We start from the raw sequence: 12,935 nt of genomic DNA, 5'->3' as shown, positions 1-12,935 counted from the left end.
CCCTTTGGTTATTTCACCGTAGCCATTTGTTCATTGCCTTATTGTCACGACACAACATTATTTGAAACAGCAGCAGTACCGAAAAACTACTTCAATAATTGGTTTATTTAATCTGCATCAGCCAATCGTGCAAAGTAGACTTATGTCACAGGCACGGGAAAGTAGCTTGCGAGTCACTACTCTTTTTCTCATTATACGACTTATTGAAATTTAGCGTTAAGGCTGCCATGAATGTAATTCTGATGAGGCAATCTTTCGACTGGAGTGAAGTTGCCCCTTGAAACAGCATTTCACTCGCTCGTGCAATCTGCCGCTTTTTATTTGTTATACCAGAAGCTTAAGAAATGAATTGCTCTCCGAGCTGTACAAATACAGTGCAAGGTCATTACCCTTTCCCTGTTACTGACACGCCAGCACGCCAGTTTCTGGGTTACCACCCGGCTGCGTCACTCCCGAACGTGTATGCTTTCCAGACTCGATGCAGAAGTGTGCTTAGAGCAGTTAAAATAGGGAGGGAGGAAGGGTTAGCTAGAGCCTGATAAGACCAGTAAAATATGTTCTGTTTACTAAGACAAATCTTGTTCAGTGATTGCACTTTTTGGAAAAATAGCGCAAATCGACAGATTACACAATTACAACACCTTGCCACTGTAAAAACTGAACACTCCCACTGCTGCTGTTATGCTTACGTGGCAACTTCGTTAGAGAGATTTACGCTCAAGGTTTCACCATATTCTCTATTCGTTACTCTGCGTGTGACAAGTAGAACAAAACTTGTATTTCAGCAACAGAGGTACGAAGCCTTATTTTATTGACAACAGAAAATTTGCAGCTCAATCAAACAAAGAATTGGGAATAAATACAAAAACCCAAACTAAAAACTTCTGTTTTTGTTGGTTCAGTGCTTTGAACATTCACTGTACTGGATCTCATAGCAGTATGTGGGAACTGGAAAAATGACAAGTGAGCTCGAACACAAGACAGCTCTGACTAAGGAGATCATAACAGGATTTTTTTTAAAACTTGCAGCGCACCAATTTCGAAAGGCTAGACCAGCTGAAAGGCAAGACATTTGCCACTAGCTTCGCCATTGTGGGAAGGTGGCACATAAATACTAAACCAAAAACAGCAAAAAGGAAGCACTGTACTTTCTAAATGAAATGACTTAATAGTTCACTTTCACACTGGCCTTTCCAGTCTAACAAAGGCTCCTTTAATGGCTAAAGTGTTGTTCTGCTGAGCCCAGGTTTGTGGGTTTGATTCAGGTGAGAAGCCAAACCCTCGCGTGTTCCAAGATTCCGGTGCACATTAAAGATCTCCAGGTTGCCAAAATTAATCCAGTGCCCTCCACTACGCCGTGCTTCATAACCTGTGTAGTTTTGGCGGGTTGATCAAAGGCTCTTATAAGTCAACCTCCCAATACAAAAGTCGATTATCATACTCTTCACTGGCATGCTTAGATGACATCCATGCTAGGCGACAAAGTATTAATGAAGCTATCTGAAGCGCATGAAACCGCTGCATCAGGATAGCGACGACAATGGAAAATTCTGACACCTAAGCACTTTTTATCTGCTGTGGATGCAAAAGCATCGACAACTGCAAGCATTCACCGAATTCCAAGCATTCAACAGTTGAATGTCACTGAGTACTTCTCTGCACTGCTGTGCTGCAGCATTTTCAAGTTTTGCAGCTGAATTGGTACCGGTTATTTTTTCAGTTTCTACAGTAGTGTGTTGGCTGGTATGTGCTGTAGTCTGTAGCCAGTGGGAGGTTTAGGAGCCATTTCGCTGCTACAGAGCCCGTTACCACGCCACTGAGTGTCCATGGCTATGGAATGCATTGCAGGCAACGGGCGCGCTCCTTTTCGAACCTGCCACATTGATGCCAGGGTGTCTAGCAAATTGCCCAATTCAATTTCCCTGACTTTTCCAGGTTTTCCACGGCCATTTTAGTTGAAATTCCCTGACCAATACAACACGCGCCATGTTGTGGAAACGGTCCGTGAAGCATATAAAAAGCGTAGAGAAAACACATTCTATCATACGGAAAAACACATTTGTTGCAAGTGCCCTAATTCTTAAAATCCACTTTGATTAATTTCAGTTTGTTGTTTGAGGTTTGCTTGCCTTCAGTTACGGCTTCAGATAGTTTATTTCATCTTGCGGGATAGAAGCTTCAAGTTGCGCTTCAGCAAGCACCTTTTGCTTTTTTTCTTGATTGTCCTGGCTTGACATGCAACGTGAACCGCATGGTGCGTTGCGCGTGCGATTTTTTGACGCCCGCATCGACGATTCGCACGCGCGGCAGCTTCTGCCTCGCTCAGAAAATGACGCGCGTTGCGCGCGGCAGTGGGAGGAGCCTGACGACTTGCGCCAATGGGGAGCCGCGCGCCATGCGGTTCACCCCATGCGGTTCACCAGTGAACCCCATGCGGTTCACTGGGTTCGCGCTAAACCATGTTCCTTTTTGATTATGTAATTCTGGCTCCTGATATCATAAGGAAGTTCTTTCAGTATTAGCTCCCAAAAAGCACTGGCTTTTAAAATTCGCTAAAAAAAGCCCGTTTTGCGTGCGATTTGGGCACCACCTAGACGTCCCTCTGCCGCAAATGCACCCAGCAACCTAAGCCAGCTGCATGAACCGCACGGCGAGTTTCTGCACGCGATTCGTGCGCGGTATTTTCACGGCCGCGTCGACGATTTCGTGCCTGCGGTGGCTCCTTTCCTGCACAAGCAAGTGCGTTTGTGCCTTGAGCAGCATTTTAAAGAGCGGTTAGAAGCGGCCGTTGGAGCTGCCGCACGACTCCGCGGCCGGTGCTGTCGCCATGTTGCCAACGCCTACCGCTCGGCACGCACCGTGCGGGTGGTTTGCGCGGCGGCATCAGCGCGCCTCGGGTGTACGCGCCGCGTTTTCCCTTGCAGAAAAACCAAGAAGCGTTTCATGCGGTTCACGCTTTCATCGCGCGCGAACGTGTTGTGTTCGGTAACTTCTTGGGGGCCTCCAACACTGGTTTCCCCTATTCTAAAACTGTGTGGGCTGGCCCCAAAGCGGTTTTCCCTGACTGGTACTACTTGATTCAAAAATTCCCTGACAATTTCCTGACTTTTCCCGGTGGCTCAAAATTCCCTGACTTTTCCCGGTTTTCCCGGTCGCTAGACACCCTGGATGCACATCATCCGGACCTGTACCCAGAGAAGGTCATTCTGTCCCTCACTAATGTAATTTCTTCTCTACTCTCGAGGTGGGGAACCACTACACCTGCAGTTGTAGCAATGCCGTGTCACACGCTCCTCGCAAAGGTGTGGAGGGGTGACTCAGATGGACACTGCTTGTTTTTCACTCAATCAGCCTTTTATTTCTATCACATTAAAAAGGAATGGTGCAATCTATTGGTGTCTCGACACGCACACAACAGGAAGCTAGAACTTTCTGAAATGGCCATTGTGTTACACCATTCAAAGTCAACATCCGCCTTAATCAGTGGAAACGCCTGCCCACTGTGATGACATACAAGGATAGTAAGGCTTGCTCTTGGCGCCTGAGTCAAAAGAGTGCAGCGTTGAGCTGGCCACTACAACCATGTTTTTTGTCCACGTAAACTACAATGAGGTTTGAAAACCAAATTCAACTAAAGCTCGAAAAAAAGCAGTGCTACTTCTAGTGCTGCTGCTGAAAGCAGCCAAAACAACAAATTCAAACTGTTCACTTGTCATTTAATCATTCCAGCAGGAGGTGCTTAACTTGAAGGAACTTCACTTCATACATTACTGCCACTGTCACCAGAACTTTGTCTGGGCATTCATCAATTAAATTACCTAGTTACTGCAGCAGATCACAGTAAAAAGAAAGCATTGTTCTATGCATGTTTATCCCATGATCGAAAATGCTTTGCTGCTTTGCAAGAGGTACAAACACCTGTGTCTACGACCATAGCGGTATTTTACAAGTGTGTGCCTTGTCCACGAACAAGTGCAAAAAGATAATGACATAGTAAGCACACAACTTCACCAAGTCTACGAAAAATAATAGAATTTTCTGCAACATCTATGCTTCCATAAAACCAAGAATGTTTATATAAAACCTTAGGCACAACCGCCAAAAATAAGAATTTTTTTTTAAATAATTTGTTAAGTTGACACTTAAAAATTGTTGTCTACTCTTTAACCATACCCAGAAACCAATGACAAATCGCATGAATTTCAATAAGTCGGCTCCTAAACTTTCATCAGGACTCGGACCTGCCCAAAAACAAGAGGCAGACAAATGCAGGTATAGTAAAAGCTCGTTAATTCAAACTTGAATGGGATCATAAAAGTGTTCGAATTAAGCGGAGTTCAAATTAGCGGGAGGGCGCTAGAATGAATGGACGTCACGCCACACTGCGCAGACTGAACACAAAGAAGCCACCCCTGGACTTGTTATAGCGAATAAGGTGCTACCACACGTTTGTGGCAGATGATTTCGTAAATGATGTTCATGCAGATCGAACAGCGAATGAAATTAATTGCTTAGTCTGCTGCGGAAGCAAAAAAAAGCTGTCGCCATAGTGTAGAGTGTGCTACACTATTGTTTTTTTTTGTTTAATTGTTTTGCATCTCTAGAAAATTTGGTTTGGTTTGGATTTGCGACACATTGTAATCCCTTGGGCCGACTTCTGCGAGGAGTGACGGAAACCAGGGGACCCCAGTTCGAATTACCCGTTCCAAATACAGTCGTGTTCGAATTATCTGGAGTTTTCATCCGTTGAAATATACAGGGCTGTGCCGGGACCATAGCATGAACTCGAATTTACCGTAAGTTAGAATTAACAGAGTTCGAATTAGCGAGCTTTTACTGTACTTAGCTATTCAATTCTACATTGAAGCAGTGGCTGCACGTTCAAACGTGTTCCAAACCACGAATACAAAACGAAATTGGCCACGTTCGCAGAGCCCGCAGTTGGTGCAGACAGTGCTCTTACACGATTCAAGCGCACAGGCACACAGGCAAGACGAGATAATGCTAACAATTTTTGCGCCCATTTCCTCCGACTTGCGTGCAAAGCACAAGAGCACAAAGACAGAGCCTAAATTTAACACCCAGTCCCCATTTCATTAAATAAGGTTGGCTAGTGGCTAGGCAGCAGAGAGGTCCTCAGGAGCGGCCCCTGTCCTCTCCTCCCGTGCTGCTGCCGTGGTTCATGAGTCTCTGGACGAGGCTGTAGGAGACGCCAAGCATCAGGCACCCGATCACCGTGCCCTGCGCCGTCACCCGCAGCTGCATCAGGAACAGGGACGGGTTGGTAGTCCCACGCCTCCGGAACAGGTAGGCCCCGTACGCGCAGGCGAACACGCAGCCGGACAAACCTGGGGGAGATGAGAAGGGCATGACCGGGGCGGTGTAACTCCTTCCACATAAAGAGCTATTACGTGTCCCCTGTCAGGCAAAACATCTCTTAGCAACCGCAAGTTCAGGGGTTCAGTGCACTGAACCAACGCTAAACTAATAATGATGCGTGAGGAGCCAGAAAGTGATGCGAAAAATAAAGCACACAGGACAGCTACGAAAGAAAACACCTTACCATTTCTTTCAAAAGAAAATTTAGAGGTCACTGCAGCCAGTGCCCCACTGTCGCCGAGGCTATCTGCCACACCCATGGCTGCAATTTCTCATTTAATGCACTGTAAACTAGTATTTATGCAGGGCAAAGCGTGGTTAGAAAAACCAAATAGCCCATCTTCTATTTCTTTAAAGTCTCGTCTGTTACACGCAGCTTTCCTCTAGTAACCGCATTGTCAATGTATGATAATGACAATGAGGTAAATCATCCCATAATAAATTCAAAGAAAATAGGAAGGGGAGGCTTACTGTGTTGAAGCTACACTTGGGCTGTGACACATCCCATTCTGTGTAGCTACAGATTAATTTAGACCACCTGGGATTGTTAACGTGCGCCAAATTGGACACATGTACCGTATTTTCCGGTCTATAAGTCGCACTCCCCTCAAAACGGCAGCTTTTCCAAAAAAAAATGTGGATAAGTCGCACCGGTGCACAAAATGCACTTATTAATCAGGTAAGCTCCTAGAGGATCAGCTCGTTAGAAAGTGCGGCAAAAGTACATGCTTGCGGCGGCCGCCACCTCTGAACGCCTCCCTCGGTAAGTAGTGCTAGACGCGTGCATCTACCGTCCAAAGTCTAGACAGAACTAAGTTCTCAAAAATCGTTTATTGATACACACAGATGGCATGTACTTACGGCGTTTAAGCAAAACCATCAAAGCCTTCTTCCTCCTACTCGCTAACAAATAATTAATTCATTTAGACCATAGAGCTGTCTCTTAACGTGCGCTGACATCATGCAGCACACCTTTTCAAGCACGGACCACGCGCGGCCGCCACGTACCAAATTTATTCCATACATAAGTCGCACCGGTAAATAAGATGCACCAACGAAAATTCCAGAAAAAAAACCGCGACTTATACACCAGAAAATATAGTACATCTTTGTTTTTCGCCTCCATAAGAAAAATTGTTGGCATGGCTGGGATTGAACCTGCGCCCTTGAGTCCTGCAGCGCAGTGCCTTAGCCACTGAGTCACCGCGGCGGGTTCTTGAATATTTATTTATTTAGTTATTTTCAATACTGTGAGCCCTTTCCGGGCTGTTACAGGGTGGGAATACAATGCAAGGCTGAATGGAAATTGGTGAAATGGTTCAAAAGTTGGCCCTTCAGCCTAGCATACCCCCTGACGAGTTCTGAAAAACAATTTGAACATAGCAAAAGAAAAAGCGCAGTTCCACTATGTGGTCAACAGCACCTGTGCCAATAGAACTACCTTGTGTAAGCACGAAGCTCGAAATTTAGCAGAAAAGTTTGCAGCTCCCTTCCCTAGCTACTGGATTGCCTCCTTCATTGCATAACAGATCAGAGAAGCTTGCTATTGGACAGCTCACTTCCGGTGAGGCAAAGTGTCATCTGAACTTCTTTGCCACACTCCTTGTCGCAAGACATGGGCACAGCTTGTCAAAATATGCATGCACCCTGCTTGAGTATGATGGTCCTTTGCCGTGTGCCATCCTGTACAGGCCTCCTGTCAATGCTGAGGAGGCAGTCCAAACATCTTTCTGAACAGTGCTAACTGGTGTGATCTGCGATCATGGTTTCACCCCTGCCATTTCACTCTTATAGTTGATGCACACACAGAAGTGACTAAGCCACCAAAAAGAATTTTCACCCTTGTGTACCACCACATACAGCAGTGAGCTGCAGCAAGTGGCTACAAAGCATCAGGCTCTCAGCTTCATTCAAACAAATGAAAATCTAGGTATGTTTGTAGATGACACTTTGAAATCTGGAAGTGACATAACCTGTTGGACTTGTGAGCAAAACATTTTTGAAGCCAAATGAGAGAGGTTGACGCTGCATGTGACAGAGGGGCTTTAGTATCTAGCTGCAGAGGAGAACTTCATTCTATGAACGATGCCATTAACTTACACTACAATCAACCAATGCTGTAAAGAGGAAGATGTTCAATGACGGTCGTACAATCAAGCCTGGCACCTTGTGCTGCCACAACATCAATCATTAGGTGCCCCTAGTTTTATGGACTTCAGACCGTTTTCAGGAATCAAGGCTTGAAACTAAAGTTTTTCGCTGACATACGTATAGTTCTCCGGTACCAATGGCTTGAATGAGATTACAAGAGGGTTTAAACATGTGCTCTTTCGATACAAGAGAACTTAATTAATGTTGATCACATTTTAAAAATTGCTGCAGTAATAAAGCACCTGCACTGTGCTGTGCGGGACCCTGTGTGCTCCATAGTGTCAGTTTAAGGTACTTTGGAACACTTTTAATTAAAGTTCAGTGAATTCAGTTTATCGTTCATAGTTAGGGCTGTTCATTTTCAGGTTTTATTTATACCTTTTAAATCCAGGGGTAAAATTTGGGAGCCTTCTTTCAAACTGATAATCAAAAAGAAATTTGGTTTGCTCGTAAAACCAGTCAGAAATTCAGGTTAAATTTACAGATGTACTATGCGATACACTCAATTTCTTTTATCAGAAGGTATTAAAAGCTTCTTAACTCTAATGTGTTAAAATTGGTGTTTGCTTCAAGATGAAAAGCTTCTTAACTCTAATGTGTTAAAATTGGTGTTTGAAGATGGTAATCAATAAGACATCAGGGCTTTCCAACAAATACTCCAGGAAATTTGGTGTTTCTTTGGAAATCAATCAGTAATGATGACAGTAAAGAGCATTGATAACTTCTAAAAACCTAACTTCTAAGTAAAACTTTATCCACAAAAAGCTGGTCATCGATTTTTTTACATATCCTCGTTTAAATACATTATCATCTGCATACACAACATGTCAGTCTCTATTGGAGATCTTGATCGCTAAACCTATCTCAGCTGGGAGAAAGCTCTCTTGACATCACAGCTTCCATTCACTACTATAGCACAACCATGTCAGTGCAGCCTTTGCCATCGTGGGGTAGCGAGCAGTAGAGTTATGCCAATACTCAACGAGTTCGAAAGCTGTGTCTGCGGAGCCTGCTTCCACCAAGCACTGGTTGAGAACGGTGGACCGTCAGCCCACGATTGTGGAGATCACTACTTTGAAAAGGTCCATTCAGGGAGAAATTGGGTTTAACCTGATTCTCCTGACACATGTTCGGAGAGCAAGAATCGGGTAAAATCATGTTTTACCCGAAAACGAACAACCCTGTTCATATAGCATTCTACAGTTAGGACTGAATACAGGACTGAATACAACCTATATTCCAAATTCAGTTAATTTGGTGACCTGATTTTCCATTTAAATTTGAACCAAATCATGTTTTTTTTTTAGTCTTGTTAATAATCGGTGTAAGGGTATTGTAAACTTTCTGAATGCAAACAAGATATTTTGCCAGCCAATTAGGCGTAAGAGTTGAATCACGCACATTCCAAGCTATAGGAAATATCAAACACTGTTCCCACAATTCAAGAAAGATTGTCAAGCATTTTTCAAATACAGCTCAGCCTAGCCACTTGTAACAGTAATTACCTACAACAATACATAAGATATAGCAATGACCAGCAGTGGCCCTGTCAGCTTCATTGCATGTTCTATGTATGACGAAATAAGCCACTCATCAAAACGCTTATTTTCCTAATTACCAGCCTTAACAATTGAGCCCGACAGCCAATGTTAATGTGCAGTATTCAGAGGCACGTGAAAGATCTGCTGCGCTGTCAGATAACTTCCCAAGTGCAACACATTCTTTCAGATATGAAACGAAATACACTGCTGTGCGCTCAACATCTGTGGTGCAATTTCAATTTTTTCCAGCCGAAAAAAAAAAAAATCTACTGCTCCCTTCTCCAGGGCAACATAATGTTTGAAGGAAGAAACCTTGTGTTTCCTGTGGCCAGCTGGCTCACACGGCGAGTCTTTCCAATGCCGTCAACATAAAATGTATTTTGCCATTACTATAGCCGAATAAACCGTATCCGTTGTGCTTTTTGTTAGAGATTGAAAGGCGTCACTGCAGGAAATTAGTACGTAGTACGTCACTACGCCGTGTGACGTACTACAGTAAAACCTTGAAACAAGAGACACTGTTACGAGGGACAACTGGTTGTAAGTGACATTTTAATGAAAACGGTTTGGCTGGTTTTCCAACGATTGCCATGTTGGCAATTTCGTATACAAATTACTTGACTGATTATGAGATTTAACGTGCCAATGCTACACACGCAATGAGGCGTGCCATAGTGGAGGGCTCCGGATTAATTTTGACCACCCGGGGATCTTTAACGTGCGCCAAAATCTCGAGCACAAGACTGTTTTCGCTTTTTGCCGCCATTAAATTCGCATCAAGAGACCTTGGTTACAAGAGACAAGTTTCCCAGATCCCTTGAGTGTCTCTTGCAGCAATGTTTTACTGTACTACATTTGCTGTACACAGGAGAGTTGGTTTAATAAATGCAGGAGGCCCTTCATTCCTGCGATGTCATCTAAAATGTGCTTTCATTTCGTGTGTCTGCCACTTCTGACATTTTGCGTACATGCCACCTGTGATGCTAGAAGTTGGCATGTCTGTATCGTTGCTGCTAATTATCTTTAGCAACAAATCTGACTGTCAGTCAAGCTTGCTAATATGTGTTTTTCAAGCTGTGATAGCATATAGATCCAGTGTCGCTGCATTCGTCTTTTTGTTTGCATGTTTTCCAACTCATTACCTTATGCATATGCTCTTTTTTTCTCAGGTAGCTGGCTCACTCAACAAGTGGCACGATGCTGCTCCACTTGCACATCTGCTCGTTTTCCTTATAAATAATCGGGATCACAACTGGTGAATTCTGGAAGTTTTTCACTAAAAGGTGGTCAATAAAAGGGCTACTAAGGTACACTGCAGTCCTTTATAAGCCCATACACATCACAACTGGAAAATCACACAAGAAATATTGAATAGTCGATTCTTTCATTACTCAAACGACATTTAGTTCAGTTGTTTGACTGTTAAATCTGAATTCGATTAGTCGCAAAATTACTATATTAACGTTCGATTCCCCCTTTAATTTAGAACCCTAGCGCTAACAGAACTTCACTGCTCAGAGAAGTATTTCGTATAGGATTTCACTTGTGTCCTCATCGAGCCACACTAAGCAGTGGCACGTAATGCGTACCTATGACCATGAAGGGGGACTCCTTGGCCTTCCGCTTGAATTTTGCAACTCCAGTTTCTTCATTGTAGGACGCCTCTATTGGCGACACTTGCGACATATTTTTGGAGCTGTTGTCAGTCATCAGTGCCTGTAAAGGAAACGACAGTCTAGATAAGAGGCGGTGAATTAAAGACCAGACAGAAACCCAGAAAAATCAATATGTAATGAGCACTGGTTCCTAATACAAATGTACATCACAGGTGATTTCTCAAGCACAATACGCTATTTCAAACACTCATGGCATAAAAGCGGCTTCACTGAAACTGTGCGTTTTGAGGCACATCGATGGGCTAGTTATAACACCAGCACAATCAAGGAAGCTACCTTGTACCGCTTGTCCGTATGAAAAACAATGTTTCAACAAGATAAGCTCGAACTCGGCCAATTACGTAGCCTGTTTGTCCAGTCCCAACTTGGGTGCTTTAACCACAAAAAGAAGTCGCACTACATTTTATAACGAGAAAAGTGCAATGTAAAAGTCCTCATCCAGAAAAAGCACTGTACACATTCTTTTTTGTTGTCCACCTCATTTAGCACTATCATCTCATTGTGATACAAACCAATGCAACACAAAATGGGACATCCTCACACCCAAATTCGCCTAAGCCCATGATCATATGACAATTTCATTTGGGTTTTACATGCTGAAGCTATATTTAGGCTATCGAGGTCTGCTGCAGAGGATGGCAATGAATTAACCATGACTACCCGAACACCTTCAACGTATGCGGAAACTTAAAAATGAAATTTCAGTTCTTCACTACTACTAGAAAAACAGCTGCAGTGGCCAGTAACTGAAATAACGACTTTGTGCTGCCAACCGTATCTGCAGAGCCACTACGGCAGGTATATAGTTACACGATACCGGAAGTCATCGGCACATGTCCCCATTGTTAGTTTCCAACGTCCCGATGTTTAACTGTTACAAACACGACTCTGACTGATCCACTTCTCAGGGTCGTAGACATTTCTTTTGGCAGCACTGGCCGTGGTAGCCCTTTCCAATGTGGGACAATAATCTGATGTGCGAAAATTTCTTCCCGAAGGCAAGAGTAAAACACAAGGAAGTAGGCTTGGAAGCTGCTGGAAGGTGTCAGCACCGCACGAACGAGTGTAGTGATAGGGTAGGGTGCACAAGGTAAAATTGCTCCATGGGCAGCGCTCGCAGGAGTTCAACAAAGACTTTTATGCTACAGCTTATTAATTAAAACCTTGCCATCTCTTCACAGTTGGATGAAGTATTCTGCTGCATAGCCACTACGAAGTTGTGGAGGTTAAGCTGTAGCCCACTGCTTCAGAACAGTACTCAGCTCGCAAAAAACTATGCTGACGCAATGACATTGAGTGCATTAAGTCGTGTTCAGGATTTCATTTATAGAACTACTGCCATTTTTCTTGCCCATTACTCAAGACGTTCGCCGATACATTGCTAACAACAGGCGATTAGTTTACAATCAACAGGCTAGAACTGATAAGCCTGTGTTATATACTTGCTGGTCGCAGATCCTTCGATGTATGGTATAAAGCAAGGCCAGCTGAAATAGACGAGGCGCGTAATAATCACTCCCAGGCCAAGTCAAGAAAGCACCAAGAACGAATTGCCGTAAAAACCGCAAGATGCTCAGCGCGATTCCGCAATAGTCGGCATTTCCGACGCCGTGAAACCAAGGTCGTTGCTAACTTTGCTTAACTGGGAGCAGCACACGACGTTGACCTTTTTGAAACTGCTACCACACGAAAAAAAGCGGGCACCGCAAAGTGTGTCACACACAAGTTTTGGGCAATTTAACACAACTGCTTTCTATGCGCTGTGACGCGCGAAAAGCCGGGTCGACCCCTGATTCATTCATTCATTGAGCGGCAGATTTCAAGGTAACGGGGAGGTCGACTGCACCAGAAGCTAAGCTGTTTCATACCATTTCAGTAGGGAGCTGCGGTTCCACTGATTTTCACTTGCGAACAAGACCACAATGTGTACAACACTTACCAACCAGAAGACTGACTGACTGAACTTCTGAATGCGGGCCGCTCAGGCCACCTGCGTTGCGCAATGACAGCGCAAGAGGTGCCCTAGATTGCCAACCTTCCGGCTCGCGCCATGGCTTGCGCCACAAGCCGACACAGGCGTCATGAGATTGCAATGAAAGCTGCTACAGCATATGAAATAACAATAGCGAGGAAAACATTGAATAAGTAAGTTAGCTTCGGTATTATTAGACGACTTTATATTTAACAA

General features: G+C 44.1%; 1 protein-coding gene across 2 annotated transcripts; it reads right to left on the bottom strand.

The window, feature by feature from the left end:
• Positions 1-774: 774 nt before the first annotated feature.
• LOC144178650 (HIG1 domain family member 1A, mitochondrial-like) lies at positions 775-12,843 on the bottom strand. 2 transcript variants are annotated; one of them, XM_077706657.1, is made up of 3 exons: positions 12,687-12,843; positions 10,661-10,787; positions 775-5,348 (listed from the first exon to the last, which is right to left on the bottom strand). In XM_077706657.1, the coding sequence occupies exons 2-3, from the start codon at positions 10,779-10,781 to the stop codon at positions 5,137-5,139; spliced, it is 333 nt and encodes a 110-aa protein (XP_077562783.1). In that variant the 5' UTR covers positions 10,782-10,787; positions 12,687-12,843; the 3' UTR covers positions 775-5,136. The 2 variants fall into 2 exon arrangements, with proteins under 2 accessions (XP_077562783.1, XP_077562782.1); XM_077706656.1 differs by having other exon boundaries at positions 12,616-12,800.
• Between the last annotated feature and the right edge of the window lie 92 nt (positions 12,844-12,935).

Source organism: Haemaphysalis longicornis, unplaced genomic scaffold, assembly GCF_048455015.1.
Source record: "Haemaphysalis longicornis isolate Haplotype H1 unplaced genomic scaffold, Haemaphysalis longicornis Haplotype H1 scaffold_4, whole genome shotgun sequence".
NCBI classification, from domain to species: Eukaryota; Metazoa; Arthropoda; class Arachnida; order Ixodida; family Ixodidae; genus Haemaphysalis; species Haemaphysalis longicornis.
The sequence above is the reverse complement of the archived record's forward strand: the minus strand, read 5'-3'. Positions and strand labels throughout refer to the sequence as shown.

What these genes read in the sequence shown, in the direction of transcription:
- LOC144178650 (XM_077706656.1), bottom strand. An exon ending in GTCCCCCTTCATGGTCATAG is followed by an intron (nt 5,349 to 10,660) that starts GTACGCATTACG and finishes CATCTCCCCCAG; the next exon opens with GTTTGTCCGGCTGCGTGTTC.